This window comes from Perognathus longimembris, chromosome 2 (assembly GCF_023159225.1).
Source record: "Perognathus longimembris pacificus isolate PPM17 chromosome 2, ASM2315922v1, whole genome shotgun sequence".
NCBI lineage: Eukaryota > Metazoa > Chordata > Mammalia > Rodentia > Heteromyidae > Perognathus > Perognathus longimembris.
In genome coordinates, this window is record NC_063162.1 from 152,451,011 (window position 1) to 152,467,239 (window position 16,229).

The 16,229-nt window shown below is 54.2% G+C and overlaps 1 protein-coding gene across 1 annotated transcript in view; it reads right to left on the reverse strand.

Annotated features, from left to right (window-relative positions):
• Paxip1 (PAX interacting protein 1) overlaps window positions 1–15,005 on the reverse strand; it is a 39,484-nt gene extending 24,479 nt beyond the window's left edge. Inside the window, exons 1-6 of the mRNA XM_048340521.1 lie at window positions 14,802–15,005; window positions 10,511–10,645; window positions 8,679–8,722; window positions 6,944–7,007; window positions 3,186–3,299; window positions 1,157–1,783 (exon numbers count right to left, since the gene is read on the reverse strand). Of these exons, the coding sequence (XP_048196478.1) occupies window positions 1,157–1,783; window positions 3,186–3,299; window positions 6,944–7,007; window positions 8,679–8,722; window positions 10,511–10,645; window positions 14,802–14,879 (1,062 nt within the window). The 5' untranslated portion in view covers window positions 14,880–15,005. The remainder of the gene's footprint in view (window positions 1–1,156; window positions 1,784–3,185; window positions 3,300–6,943; window positions 7,008–8,678; window positions 8,723–10,510; window positions 10,646–14,801) is intronic.
• Window positions 15,006–16,229: the final 1,224 nt, after the last annotated feature.

Consider the following 16,229-nt stretch of genomic DNA (forward strand, 5'->3'; position numbering starts at 1 on the left):
CGCACCCAGCCACCTCTACCACCACAGCCGCACGCACCCAGCCACCTCTACCACCACAGCCGCACGCACCCAGCCACCTCTACCACCACAGCCGCACGCACCCAGCCACCTCTACCACCACAGCCGCACGCACCCAGCCACCTCTACCACCGCAGTCGCACGCACCCAGCCACCTCTACCACCACAGCCGCACGCACCCAGCCACCTCTACCACCACAGCCACACAGACCCAGCCACCTCCACCACCACAGCCACACAGACCCAGCCACCTCTACCACCGCAGTCGCACGCACCCAGCCACCTCTACCACCACAGCCGCACGCACCCAGCCACCTCTAGGACAGCCACACAGACACCTCTAGGATGGCAGACTCAGTCACCACTAGGACAGTCACAGACTCAATCACCTCTAACACCACAGCCACACAGACTCAGCCACTTCTGGAACAACAGTCACGCAGACCGAGTGACCTGAGTCAGGCAACGACACGTGGAAGAGGACAGTTACTGCTCAGGACTTCAGAAATGCCAGACCCCGCACCTCCTATCAGGGAAGCCCCCAAGCTACGGCTTCCAATGGGCAGCCCTTCCCCAGCTCGGTCATGCTGGCCCGCCGGCAGCTGGATCTCCCCGCGCCCCACAGGTCCCCCTGCTCGCCGTGGCCATGGCCAGGCCGGTCCCCTTCCCCTAGGCCTCCCTCGCCCACCAAGCCCCCGCAGGGTCTTGCCCACACGGGGGTCTCCACTCGGAGCACTCTGTCCCCAGGCCCCCTGGCGGCCTCCTCTTCATTCAACCCTGATCCACATCACCTCCACTGAGACCCTTCCTGCCATCCTGCTCTCTCCAGAGAGACCTTGACACTCAAACAGCCGCGCGGACTTGCCCACGGGGAAGCGTCTTGAGAACGGGCCATGGAGACTTGGCCGCAGTGTGGGCATCATGGGTGTGATGTCATCTGCAGTGCACCACTGGCACCCCCCCCACCCAGGAGTGGACTGTGGATATTTAGGTACAAACACGACAGTGAGGATCTCATTTAAATCAATATGCCTATGCGCTACTTGGTCTGAAGCAGTAAGAACAACAAAAGCATTACCAGCAGACATGTGAGATCCGAGGCTTAAATCCAACCTTTGTGTGTCCCTTGGAGACTTACGTGTGCTACGTTTGACGGTCGGTTAATCTGCTGAATGTCAGCACTATTAGTGATATTTCTCAACGTCCGTGCCGCTGGACTCCAGGTAGCTATCATTTCTGACCGCTCAGAGCCGGGGAGGTTCTGCCCAGAGGCCATGAGCCCCCGGACATCGGGAGGCAGGAGGTTCCCTGGGACGGGCGGGACATTGGCACACAAGTTAATGAGCCCCGGCTCCTTGCCCGGGGGCAGCCTGCGCTTGGCCGAGGCAAGCTGCGGGACCTCTGCTGGAGTCCAGTTCAAGTTCCGCTCCTGCTTCTCTGGTGACGAGTCTGACGAGTCATCGAACATCAACTCCCCTTTGGAGGTCTCGGCGCGGGGTTTGGGCGAGAACTGCCGGTCACCAGGAGAGCCCTCCCGAGAGCTGGCCAGGCTCGACTTCTCGGTGCTGCCCTCGTTCTGAGAGTCCTGCTCCTCGTTCTCCACCTCTTCCTCTTCCTCCTCTTCCTCTTCCTCCTCCTCATAGATGATCAGACGAGGATGATAAAACACTTCATCCTTCCTGGTCTTCTCGGATATGCAGTCCAGGACCCAATCGGGAGTCACAATCTTAATACTTGCTCGTTTCACAGCACACTCGTATTTCTCCTACGAGCAAAGCACAAGCACACACTCAGAACAAAGCTGTCAGTTTCATCCTCGCGCTTGCAACTAGTACTTCAACAACGGCTGCGGTGTCGCTGTTCTGTGCAGAGGACCCGTCTGGGCAGTGTCACGCAGGGATTCCAGGCCTAACTAACTGCACTTCCTGCCAGTGAGATTGGGCTCTGAGTAAAACACACGTCTGTCCCAAAGGCCCCCGTGGCACCTGTGCACACCTGGACAAGGCAGTTACTGACCAGAAAAGACCCAGCAGCATGAAGCAGAATGACCTCAAGGCTCTGCCAACCTGGACGGGGAGTTCCTGACAGGAGCTCATGCAGGCTCAGGGATCTAGCCTGGCACTGTTGGGCAAGTACTCCCGGAAGAATGCTAAAGGCGCCAAGCAAACTGGGACACAGGAAATGCCCAGGCCTAAGGGAAGCTGGGCAAAGGGCACAGGTAATGTCTTCCATGAACACTGAACTGTGGCTATAAATACATGCACGTATTTGGAACCTTTTTAGTGGCACATATGTGCTTTCAACACTCATGTTTTGGGGGCAGTTGTTTGTTTTGTTGTTTTTGCCAATCCTAGGGCTTGAATTCAAGGCCTGGATGCTAACCCTGAGCTTTTTCATACAAGGCTAGTACTCTTATCACTTGAGCCACTGCTCCAATTCTGGCTTTTTGGAGTTTATTGACGATTAAGAGTCTCACATGGGCTGGGGATATAGCCTAGTGGCAAGAGTGCCTGCCTCGGATACACGAGGCCCTAGGTTCGATTCCCCAGCACCACATACACAGAAAACGGCCAGAAGCGGCGCTGTGGCTCAAGTGGCAGAGTGCTAGCCTTGAGCAGGAAGAAGCCAGGGACAGTGCTCAGGCCCTGAGTCCAAGGCCCAGGACTGGCCAAAAAAAAAAAAAAGAGTCTCACACACTTTTTCTTGCCCAGGCTGGCTTCAAACCACAATCCTCAGAACTCAGTCTCCTGAGTAGCTAGGATTACAGGCATGAGCCACCAGCACCCACAGTTTTGGTTTTAGCTTTCTTCTTGCTAAGCAAGCACTCTATTGCTGAGCTGTGGCTCTGGCCCCCCTTTTAAAAACCATTTTAAATGCACATTACCAAATGTAGATATTACCAAAATAGGCCTACGTAAAGAAATCCTGAACTGTCTCCACATCCATTGCTGGAAACCGTCTGCAAATGTGCTGCCGGGCTCTACTTACTGCGCCTCTAGCCACGGGCTTTTGAAACCACACCACTGTCACCTCTCAACTCTCCCAGGAGCCTCTCAAGTCTTCAGAGCTCGAAGGAGAGGCCAGCATGAGCACTTAAAAGGACAAAAGAACACCCCTCCGATAACTGTTAAGCACAAGCATGTAAGGACGCTGTATGCAGGGCTTACCCCCTTGGGCTCTGGAACAATCAGGTGAGTGCACTTCTTATTGAGGTTCAGCTGGCAGCCGCCACCATGGAACGTGAGCAACGCCCACAGGGCACTTCTGTCCTCAGACGACACCTGGCACAAGGGAACAAGTGAGGATGACCATCCATCCGTTCAGCCTACGGTTCCTACCGCCTAGCGACATAACCAGCTCTCCCATTAAATCTACAGTATTGCAATCTAGCGATATAACCACCTCTCTCATTAAACCTACAGTTTTTATAATCCAGTGATATAACCATCTCTCTCTCTTTAAATCAAATTAACCTAAGGATATTACTGGAAAACAAAACACAAGAAGCCTGCAGCTTTATTCCTATCACAACACTTTTATGGACATAAATCATCTTCTGTCGTGTCCACAAATAGATTACAAATATTTAATATAATGATAGGAACTGAATGAGAATTGTTTATTAAAAAAAAAAGGAACATTTTAAAAGGCATAAGCAGTTTCGAGCCCAGGACTGATAATAAACAAACAAAAAAACTAAAATACAATAAAAGGCATAAGCAGTGTATCATTTTAGTTTTTACATTTTAGAAATGTTTTAACACAAAGCAACGTTAAGACTGTATTTACAAAAACTCAAAACATATAAATAACAAGTGCTATAACATGGTTAAAATGAAGAAATGGTTTGAGTGCTTTGAAAGCTCAGGGAAACATATATAGCACCAACCACCGAAGAAACAAGGCCCGTGTAAGAGGAAGTATACCTGCGCGGGGATGAGGAACCGACTCCAGGGCACTGGTACGCTGCAAAACAGGCTCTCACTCTGGCCCTATACTGACTGCCCGCTAAATGCCAGGAACTGTGCAGTGTGCCCTCGGCATTCCAAACCTCACCAGTGCATGGGAGGCGGGAAACCATTTCGTAAGGCAATTACACTGACTCTCGTGAGTGCCGGCCACCGTGGAAACCTCGCTCAGTTTGTCTGTACCAGGTCCACTGCTCTTACTGCTCCACCCCAGGCAGTTACTCACGGGGAAGTCCAAATGCATTTCCAGAAAGGTAGTATTTGAGGAAAAATGAAAGTGTGAGCATTAATTCTAATACAATCATATCAGCCAGTGGATTACTTTCTGAATGAAGAGGCATATGCGCTCGTCAAGCTGACTTTGGAAGTGCAGGTGAGCTGCAGATGAGCTGCAGGTGAGCAGCTTCCTAACTTCCTGCACCTGCTCTTCACTTCACTCTATCTCTGTGACCTCACCTCCCCCAGGACTCTGTATTCACATTACCTGTGGAAGTCACCTCGTGACCATTACTCTATCTTGGTAACTCACTGTCACAATCCAGAAGAGTAAACCGGGTTATTGTACTGAAACTGTCACAAAAATACTTGTACCTTGCAAAGTACCTTGGAAAGTTAAATACTAAATGACAAGACGGATGAAGCCAACAGAACCACTAATCTTTATTAGGAATGGAATTCGAAGCGTAATCTGGACAGGTTTTCTTCAAGACGGCCACATCAGCCAAGGATGAGCTTTACTTCCTGGCTGCACCGTCTCCTCCTCCTCCGTCTCCTGCTCCTCCTCCTCCTCCTCCTCGTCCCCAAAGTAGGCACCATCCTCCAAAGGGGCCCCCCCTGCCCTCCATGGGGAGGCCCTCGGTGGGGAGGGGGGAGGGAGGAGGCACAGGCTGGCTAGGACTGGGTCTCCAAGACCTCACTCTTGTCAGTGAGAAAAGCCCGTGACCCAGTCTTCATCTACCCCCACGCAGATGAAAAGACTCAACCCTGCATCTGCATCACGTAGGCTCTCCTCACCCCTGCCTCAAACAGAACTCCGAGCACAGGACACGGAACCCATCACCTCGGCTGATTGCCATTTCCTCACACCCAGCCTCCAGAAACCACACCCATTCTCTCCTTCAACCTGCAGGACTTGGAAGACCCTCTTCCTTTTCCATCCCAGCTCTGCGCGGCTTCCCAGGCTTGCTGGACCTCACTCCTAGATCCACGCGGCCGGTCTCCCAACTGAAGTGACACCCTTTTCTCCCTAAGGGCACACACCCACACATGCCGCCTGACTTAGTACATCACATGCAGTGAGCCCTGTGCAGAGCTTACACACTGGTGTGCTCTCTACGACACTTACTGTCTCCTGAGCTCTCTAGGACTAAACCTGTTCTCCAGCACTACACTCGGGACAAGACCGACTCACCTAGTGCTAAACCCTGCCACCGTACGTATTCACACACTTCTCATCTTCTCTTTCCCCAAGTCAATTCTGCAAAGCCCAGGTCTCTGAGATCTCTCCCACTGAGAAAGGCACCTAGGGGCCCCCCGCCCCCCCCCCCTCATCGTGGCCTTCTTCCCCTGACTCCTAATCCTTCCTAGACTCTGGGCTGTCTATGGAACCCAGAAATCCAGGAGCACAAGACCAATTGACAAGTACACACCGCAGTCAGAGCATGCTACACCAAGTCTCGGGGGAAGAGACAGCACCGCTCCTAACTAACTCCTTGTCTGCTCGTCTGAACCTGTGCTCGGCCACGGATGGAAGAACAGAGGAGCGTGTGCCTCCTCAGAACACCAAGCACAGTGGGCCAGGCTCTGCGAGCACCGGCCAAGGGCAAGGGTCACCGCGCCTTCCCCTGACCAAGCACCACGAGTGCTCCACAGGAGAAAGGAACGAGGGCCTCGAGGCTCCTGATGCTTCTCTGCAGAGGGCGACGGGGGCCCGAGCTTCTGACAGCAACCTCGGCGGCGCTGCAGAGGCTGTTGTAAATCGCACGGGCCGAAATTATTCCGTCTCTATAAAAATGCTCATGCCTCTTGATTGTCCTGACAAAGCATGGCAAAGGTTTTTGATATGTATATAAATTTTGTATGAGTGTGGGTATGCAGTAAACTCCTCTGACCTACTAGGACCTTATTTTTTTTAATTGATCTGCATAACAATTCAGATGATTGGCAATTCCTAGGACTGCTTTTGCCTCAAGTTTTGTTATCTTTTAGCTTCATTTTAAAGGGCCAGGCAAGGTGGCTCACACCTGCATTCCTACCTACTTAAGAGGCAGAGGTAGGAGGCCGACAGACCAAGCCAGCCAGAACAGGAAAATCATAACGGAAGCCTTTCCACCAAAAAACAAGGCAAAAAAGAGCCAGGCGGCAGTGGCTCACCAAAAATCCTAGCTACTCAAGAGGCTGGGATCTGAGGATTGTGGTTGGAAGCCAGCCAAGGCAGAAAAGTCCCTGTGAGATTCTTATCTCCAATTAACCACACAAAAACCAGAAGTGGCGCTGTGGCTCAAGTTGGAAGAATGTTAGCCTTGAGCACAAAGAGGCTCAGGGACAGTACCCAGGCCCTGAGTTCAAACCCCACACCCAACAACAACAAAAAGCAAAAAAGACTGGGGGCATGACTCAAGTAGCCTGCTTGCCTAGTAAAAAAGAGGCTCTGAGATCAATTCCAGGTAATATTTAAATTTTCCATTTTAAATACTTCTGCATTTAAGTTTTAAAGCTTTGTGATTTTTTTTAGATTTGTGATTTTTTTTTAGATTAGAATGATCAATTTTACTATTTGAAACTTTAAATCTAAACGTAAGCACAAATATTTAAACACTAGAAGCTTGTTAGACACTTATATGAAACGGTCAAATTTAATACATGTCTTAGTAATGGGTTAACAAACATCATAAATCCAGTCATATGGAAATAGAGCAGTCTTGTAACTAGTACAAGACTAAGTATAACCAGCTTACCTGAGAAAGGCAGGCAGTGATTCCAAAAAAAATCTGACATGATTCTGGAGAAAACCCGTTCACTCTGTTTTGACAGTGATTAAGATGACAATCAAAGACCAGCACGGCCTGCCCTTGACCCTCCCTGGACAAGATAGCTCCACACACACAACGCCCACCCTCCCCCCCTCAGCTTAGCCCGAGGGGCAGTCCCGCTGCCCCCCACTCGCTCCACTGGGGACACAGACAGAGCAGAGCAGAGCAGAGCAGAGCAGACGGGGAAAACAGCTGTAGCAAACAGGAAAAGGCACGTGGTTTCAGTAAAGCACTTTAAATCCACCCTCTCTACTTAAACCTCTAAATAAAATGGGTGTAAGACATTGCTGGGGAACACACGCTGACCCCTGAGAGCTACGGGGCTATCCGGGGACACACACGGTTTGAATGCAAAGCAGAGCCGTCTTCACTTGAAGAACACACCAGTGGTGTGATGGCTCTCAGGGTGCGGCAGACTTGGGGACCCCGGCTTCCCCATCATCACTGGTGGGGACTTGGGCAAGAAACTCTGATCCCCGCAGGCTTCACTGTCAACACAAAGTTAGGATCGAGGTTCAAAGCCAGCCCAGGCAGAAGCATCCCCGTGGTACTGCTATATCCAATGAACCACTCAAAAAATTAAAGAAATGGGCTGGGGATATAGCCTAGTGGCAAGAGTGCCTGCCTCGTATACACGAGGCCCTAGGTTCGATTCCCCAGCACCACATATACAGAAAACGGCCAGAAGCGGCGCTGTGGCTCAAGTGGCGGGAAGAAGCCAGGGACAGTGCTCAGGCCCTGAGTCCAAGGCCCAGGACTGGCCAAAAAAATAAAAAATAAATTAAAAATAAATTTTAAAAAAATTTTAAAAAAATTAAAGAAATGAAAACCGGAAGTGGAACTGTGGCTCAAGTGGTAGAGCGCTAGCCTTGAGAACAAAGGGGCTCACAGGCCCCAAGTTTAAGCCTCACAACAGACAAAACAGAAAAAGAAAAGAAAGAAATGGTGCTCGTTTGCAGTCCTTTATGGATCTTTCATTAGAGCACCCCTTCTTCTGTTGCATGGGCCCAATATAGTCCAAAGGAACTCCCTGGCCAAGCTGCAAAAATAAGAGTGACAGATGCTCCAGCCCAGGCCTAAAATGTCTACGTGACACCTCAATGACAGCAGGTGTTCCTGTGCTAGAAGAGTCCACAGCCTGGGGAAGGCGTACTCCCGGCCCCCGAGCCCGGGGCTGAGCCGCGCCTCCACCCTGCTCTCCCCACCCCAGTGGGGGCCCAGGGTGATGAAATCAGTAAGCTCCCAAAGAAAAACAACGTATGCTGCGAAAAACCAGACTCTCTTCTCCGTGTACGCTTCAAATCATTCATGACACAGTTTATAGAGACTTACAACCACAGACATATTCTGTCCACCTAGGTGTCACTTTGTTGAACAGCAACTCCTTTGTACAATAACTACTTAAAGATGATAGATAGATAAAACAGACAGACAGAGACAGACAGACAGACAGATGTTGAAAAGACCTAGAACACTGGCTGCCCAGTCCCAGCCAGAGCTGCTCTGACACAAAGGTCAGGGACAGGACGGATGACACGGGGTAGAAAGCAGGGGAGTGGGAGCAGAAGCCGTCCTGGCCCTGACTCATGATCCACTCTCCACCCAGACAACTGTCACTTCCATCTTCAATCCGCAGGGACCCTACCAGCCCAAAGGATACGGCAGCAGAGCTCCACACTGTACGGATAAAATCACCCAGGAAGGCTGAAAAAGAGAAGTCAAACGTTATCTACAATTTACCTGTGGCGCCTCCAGCAATGAAAAGGCCGTCGTGACCGCAAAGCACCCACTGCGAGCGCCACCGCACCCTAGCACCTGTCACGTGCATTGGAATCCGAGGTCCTGTATGTCTGCAGCCTCACCCTCCCAGCCGTCGGGGAAGGGAGGAGCCCCTCACTCCGATCCTGACTTAGGCCAGTCCAAACTCCAACGGCATGTGCACGTGTGTGTGCGTGCATGTCTGTGTGTGCACGCGTGTGTGCCAGCACTGGGGCTTGAGTGCAAGGCCTCAACCTCTGGTTCTGGCTTTTACTGGTTAATTAGAAAAGTCTCTCCGATCTGTCGGCCTGGGCTAGCTCCCCTCGCGTAGTTAGGGTTAGAGGCATGAATCACAGGCACCCTGCAGAGTCTTTTTGGTAAAGCCCAGAAGGGAGAATGTTTGTAAACCATAAAACTTACTTTTTTTAAAGGATTATTAGCACAGAGTAATCGTTGTACAGGGGGCTTTCTGCGCCCTCCATCTCTCGGCCCAGTCCCCTTCCCTCTATGTACAACGCTCTCAAAGGGTTCCACTGCTGTTTCTACAGAGCACGAGGGCACCCTGGCCCCACTCGCCCCCCGTCCCCTGCCCCTGGGACCCCTCCACAGAACCCGCTTTACTTTCCCGTCATTTTCTTGGTGTGCATTAACTATACCAAGGCATTGTGCTGTGGTATTTCACACATGCATGGGGGGGGGGGGGGGCGCGGCACTTCTTACTCAGTGGGAACCTTCCCTAACTCCTAACTCTGTTAGCATTAAGGCAGAGCAGTCAATGCCATCGTGAAAAATAGTAGTAGTACAAAACTATTTTATAAGAAACACATACAATGGAAGATTAGAAATAAAACCGTAGATCATTATTAAACGGATACATCTGAAAAGTAAACCTTTGGCTGGGCACAAGTAGCTAGGCACCTGTAATTCTAGGTGCACAGGAAGCTGAGAAATATGCTACAAGGACAAAATCTGGGCACACAAATCTAAGGAGACTCTTACCTCGAATCAATCGGCAAAAAACCAGAACTGAAGATGAGGCTCAAGTGGTAGAGCACCAGCCTTAAGATAGAAACTAGCGGCCAGAGCTCAGGCCCTGAGGTCAAGCCCCAGTACTGGCACACTGGGACATGCATATACACACAAAAACTTAACTGTGGTCTCTCGCTGGCCATAACACAGCATCACAGGATGTAAGTGACAATGTCTGAAGAGCTTATCCACCAGCTGGGCTGTCGGTCTAGGTGGCCGCAAGCTGAACAGTAAGACTTGCAGTCACTTTAACCCTTGGCACAGTTCACAGGGGACAGGACTCTCATCTACTGGTCTAGCTGAAAACCAGGACCGCTTATCCCTGGGGGTGGGGGGTGGGGGAAGGAGGGCAGCTGCCCCTGGAGAGGCTTTTGGAACACATATACCTTTCCTACCACGACCCAAATCCCCCCCCCCCCCCACAGGACTTCCATCAACACAGCCACTGCCTGGAACGGTGTCGGAGCCTGTGGACTCAGGAGTGCCCCCCGCAGGCGTACAGGCTGACTGGAACGATCGCTGCGGCGGCCCAGCTACAAGGCGGTGGGAGCCCAAGAAGCTACCAAAATGGGAAGGGCTTGATCCGCCCGGCAACCTTCCGCGTACAGCAAGACTTCGGCAAGCTCTGAAAAGAACGCACCGAAGCGCAGCGCTGCTGTTTTCAAGATGCATAATGAGAGATGAGAAATGAGATTTTCTACTGACCTTTACAACAGGCAAGTCAAAGACCTCCCGGGCTTCTCCCACCTCGGGGCTGTCCCCATCCTCTGAGATTATGTGAGAGGCTAAAGCATTATAGGAGACTTCCTTGGCTTTCCCAGCTTTAAGAAGCCGAATAACCTGAAAACAAAACACAAGTTAAAATATCAAGTACTGATCACATCCTGACCTGTATAAACCATTACTGGATATAGAAATGCACCATATGTCCTAAAAGCTTTTTACTCTAATATGCCAGTAGAACTTTTGAAACAACAACAACAAAAAAAAAACAGTAATTTTTTTTTGGGGGGGGGGACAGGTCCTGGGGCTTAAACTCTGGGCCTGGGTGCTATCCCTGAGCTCCTTTTGCTTAAGTCTAATGTTCTACATCTTGAGTACCACTTCTAGCTTTTTCTATGACTAATTGGAGATAAAGAGTCTCACGGACTTTCCTGCCCAGGCTGGCTTTGAACCACGATCCTCAGACCCCAGCCTCTTGAGTAGCTAGGATTACAGGTATGAGCCACCAGCACCCAGCTAAAAAACAGCAAAGTTTTGGTTCACCAACTAAGTAACAAAGGTACTGTGCTCCACTACTAGCTACTGCCTGTCCTCATGGCAAAAGGTAGGACACAGAGGATGTAGTAGTCACTGCTAAACTGCTAAGACTGAGCTGCACAGAACCCTGCTCCTGGACCTCCAGCCTGAAGGCGTGGGGACAAGTGGTTTCAGCACCGTTCTGGAGGAAGCCCACGAACACAATTCTTAAGATTTACCGATGCTGGCCGGGCAAAAATACACGCACTGGTGGAGGGCCCAGCCCACCATCTCCTTTAGTCGTAGAAGGATTTCACGTGGGGAAGGGCAAGACTCTACAGAAGGATGACTATCAGTGTAAGAAAGGCTGGACAAAAGACTAACACACGCCGTACTATCCAGAGGCAGGTGGTGAATGAAGTACGTGTCCACAGAAACAGGAGGAAGATGCAACCCAGGCCTCAGAGGCACATCTACAATCCTGGCCAATGGGCAGGCCGACACGGTTGGGATGGCCGTTCGAAACCAGCTCCCGTAGGGAAAAAAGCCCTCACCGCCTCTTCTCAAGGGTGAGCGTATACAGTGATGCTTCCCTGCTATCCTAGCTACCACCAACACAGGTGGAACACAGCAAGGGACATGCCCAGACAGCACGTGAGACCCCCATCTAAAAGGCAATGAACAAAAACCGGGACTGGGGGTGTGCCTTGCTGCTAGGAGTGTCTTGCTGGGCAAGCAGAAGGCCCTAAGTTCAAATCCCAGTGCTGGGGGAAATATGTAGAAAGGAAGACAAGACAGAACGGTAATGGCCAGACTGGTCATGGCAGGGGCAAAAGCAAGAGGAAGACCAAACCAGAAATGCTGGCCACTTCAAGTGGCACCCCTAGTACAGGGACGGGGATCAGCACAGGCTTTGGTCTGAGGAAGAATGGGGTTCCCAGAATGCACTGCACAGGAACCTGGGGGCCGGAGTCTGCGCCGCTTTCAGACAGGTGTGGGCAAGGGCAGCGTCAGCAGACAGCAGTGCCTGGAAAGCCGGGAAAGCTGAGGGTGGAGGAACAGCTAGGGGACCCCAACAGTGAAATGTAGCTGACTGCCCCCCAAGGCAGAAACCGTTCCAGAAGTTTACTGATCCACGATAGATAGGAAACAAAGCAGCTGTAAATGCTGTCTAATAAATTTAAGCAAACCAATGGTCATCAGCTAAGAGCATTGAACCAGCTTTCCTCCACTTCACGCACCCAGTCCGCCTGCGCCGGCGCCGGCGCCTTCCTCAGGCCTCTGCTTCTTTGACCCTAGTTAAGTCTCCCGTTCCTTCCTAACCTCACTCAGGCCCCTGCAAGCCAGTCAGGGCACCAAACGCCACCAAAACACCCATGTTTTTAGACCTCTGGGGCCCGGAAAACCAATCCCAGCTTCTCCCCAAGCTCCATGGTAGGTACCTCAGCAGCTCTACCCCGTCAGTCCACTCGAGATGGGGACGGCCGGTGCATCCCAAACACAGGAGAGCCGCAGTTCACAGCAGGCCCTCTACGCAGGGCCACGCGTGCTCGTCCACTTCTGCTATGTCAAGACTCCACTGCAAGGGGGGCTGGCGGTGCTTTGCTGTGTCATCCTACACATGCCACGGGAGGGGAAACGTGCTCCCCACAGCACCTACCAACTCCTGCCCAACACCCGTCCAGTGACTGACTACATGTTTCCCGCCTCAGCACTTTCTGAGCCGACCCTTCACAAAATTCTGAGAATGGATGTTGTGGCCCTAAGCTTTTTGGAAAACAGACTTTCCGAGTGACATGTTTTGCCAAGGACATTTTTAAGTGATCAGATTTGATTCCCAGTTGAGCCCAAGGCCCCTGTAAAAGCCCAAGTCCTACAAGGAAGAGCCAGGAGAAGCCAGGAACCAGTGGCACACCTACGTAATCCCAGCTACTGAGGAGGCCAAGAGCTGAGGACTGTGGTTCAAAGCCAGCCCAGGGGGACCAATCCACGAGACGCTTACCTCCCATTAACCAGCAAAAAGCCGAAAGTGAAGTGTGGCTAACGTGGAAGTGTGACTAATGTAGCAAAAGAATCTAAGCTAGAGAATGAGGCTCAGAGTTCAAGCCCCACTACTCGCACCACATACATGCAAGAGGAAGGAGAGTGAAGAATATGCGGAATATCAATACTGGAAAAGGCCAGGCTCTACCAATCACTCCTTTTCATTCCCAGGGCTTAGCACCTGTGTGACTCAAAATTCAAAACTTTTATGCCATAAAGTTTAGAAAGGGAAAGAACCTGTAGGAGTTTAGTTACAAACAGAGACATTCAAGCTTGTGGGAAGCCACGACAATTCCTTCTGCACCACCCAGGTTTATAGGTCAAACACTAATCCAAGCCTAAATTCTGATCCAGGACTCTCTCCTCCAGCTTGGGGGCTGACGCCGCAGACCTACAACTGCGCAACAAGACGCGGGAGGCAGTGGACAGCCCCACAGCTGTAAGGCAACGCTTTGAAGACGCAGAACTGCGTGACTACATACAGTGGCACACAGGCTGACTGCACACGAGTACACGAGGAAGACCATACACAAGTACACACGGGATGACTGCACACAAGTACCCAAGGATGACCACACACAAGTACACGAGGATGACCGCACACAAGTACACAAGTACACGAGGATGACCGCACACAAGTACACAAGTACATGAGGATGACCGCACACAAGTACATGAGGATGACCACACACAAGTACATGAGGATGACCGCACACAAGTACACAAGTACACGAGGATGACCACACAAGTACACGAGGATGACCGCACACAAGTACATGCAGGATAACCACACACAAGTACATGCGGGATGACTACACACAAGTACACGAGGATGACCACACACAAGTACCCGAGGAGGACCACACACAAGTACACGTGGGATGACTGCACACAAGTACCCAAGGATGACCACACACGAGTACATGCGGATGACCCACACAAGTACACGTGGGATGACCGCACACAAATACATGTGGAACAATTACATGCGAGTACAAGAGGATGACTGCGCACAAGTACATGAGGAAGACTCTATACAAGTACGTGCGGGATGACCTCACACAAGTACACTAGGATAACCAACCGCACACAAGTACATGGGGATGACTACGCACTAGTACACGGGGACAACCGCACATAAGTACGCTAGTACACGGGATGACTACGCCCAAGTACACAGGACGACTACATACAAGTACATGGGGAACAACTACACGAGGATGAGTGCACGCGAGTAGGCGGGATGACTGCACACACGTACGTACACGGGGACGACGACACCCGAGCGCACGCGGGGCCGCCCCGCACGCGCGCGTGGGAAAGCGAGGCGCCGCGCGCGGCACGCGCTCCGGGAGGACGCCGGCGGCGGCCGGGCAGGGCCGCTCGGGGCCCGACGAGGTCGGGGTGCAGCAGGCGCACCCCGCGCTCGCCGGACCGGCTCTCCCGGAGCCCGGACCAGAGACCGCCGCGGGGCCGGGCGAGGATGCGCCGGGCGCGCGCCGCTCCCGAAAGGGCCGCGGGGGCCGCGGCGGGCCGGAGACCCCCCCCCCCCCCCCCCGGGGCAGAGGCTCGGGACCGGGCGCCGCGCCGGCGCCTCCCCCGCGGCCAGGCCCGCCGGGCGGCCCGGAGCTCCGAGGCCCGAGGCGCGCCCGCGCGGGGCGGGGGGGAGTGGGGTCCGGGCGGCCGCGGCGGGACGGGGCGCCCCCGGCCTCACCTGAGGATCGAGGTCGCCCACCGCGTAGTACTTGACCTCGCGGAACAGCTCCGGAACTTCGGGCGCCGGGTCCGACATGACCGCGGCGGCGCGGAGGGCGGCGCGGCGGCGCCCGGGCCCCCGCCTCCTCCGGCCTGCGCCGCCCCGCCTCGCCCCGCCAACCGCGCGGCCCGCGCGGCCCCAGCCCGGCCCGGTGAACTGGGACCCGCGCCCCCGCCCGCCCCGAGCGCCCCGAGCGCGGGAGCCGCGCGCGCCCAGCGGGACGCGCCATCCGCCGGGGCCGCCGAGGGGGGAGCGCCCGGGAGCGCGCCGGCCCGCGCCGCCGCCCAGCGGCCCCGCGGCCGCCCGCCGCGCGAGGGACGCGGAGACCCGCCGGCCCGCCCCGACGACCGGGGGCTGGGCCCCGCCGGGCCCCCCGACGCGGCCCCGGAGACGCGGGGAAGCCGGCTCCCCCCCCTCGCCGCCGCAGTGGGCCCGTCCGCCGGGCCCAGGCCGGGCGAGCCTCCCGTCACCCCGCGCGGCCGCTCCGCGACGCATGCGCGCGGGGGCGGGGCCTCGGCGGGGGGGGCGGGCCCGCGGCCGGGGCGGGGCGGGCCGGGGCGGCGGCGGCGGCGGCGGCGGCGGCGGCGGCGGGCGGCGGCGGTGACCGGCCGGGATGACCCGCGGGGCGCGCGGGACGCCGGGGCGGCCGGGGCTGGCGGCGAGGCCGGCGCGGGGGCCCGGGACCCTGCGGACGGACGGCGGCCGCTGCGGGCGCCTCGGGGCCGGAGCCGGAGCGAGTGCCGACACCCTAATCCGAGCCTCCCCGGGTGACCGTGGCGGCCCCGGGGCTCGAACCCGCGGCCTGGGCACGCCGCCCTCCCCCCCAGCTGCCCTGCTGGAGGCCGGTCGCCACCTCCGGCCTTAGGTGGTGAACTGGAGCTAGAGTCACACGACTTTACACTTGAGCCCGTGTAAGTGAGCTTGCACACGCAACTCCCACGCGTGGTACGGCTGGATGTGTGCAACTGGGGCTGGGAAGATGGCCTAGTGGTAGAGTGCTTGCCTCCCATGCAGGAAGCCCTGGGTTCGATTCCCCAGCACCACATATATAGAAAATGGCCAGAGGTGGCGCTGTGGCTCAAGTGGCAGAGTGCTAGCCTTGAGCAAAAAGAAGCCAGGGACAGTGCTCAGGCCCTGAGTTCAAGGACCAGGACTGGGGGGGGGAAGATGTGTGCAACATTGCTAAGCCACTACCGAGTGTGAGGCGTATTTACTTGAGACCACTGTTCCAATCCTAGCACAGATTAATTCCCTCCACGACCATTTTTTACTCCTGTTTCCTCCAGGGAAAGCATCTGCCACTCGCCATTAGGTTGTTGGTTTGCTTTTCTTAAATGACATCCTCTGTGATGGGGAAATAGTTCTGTGCTGGAGAATCTATAACCA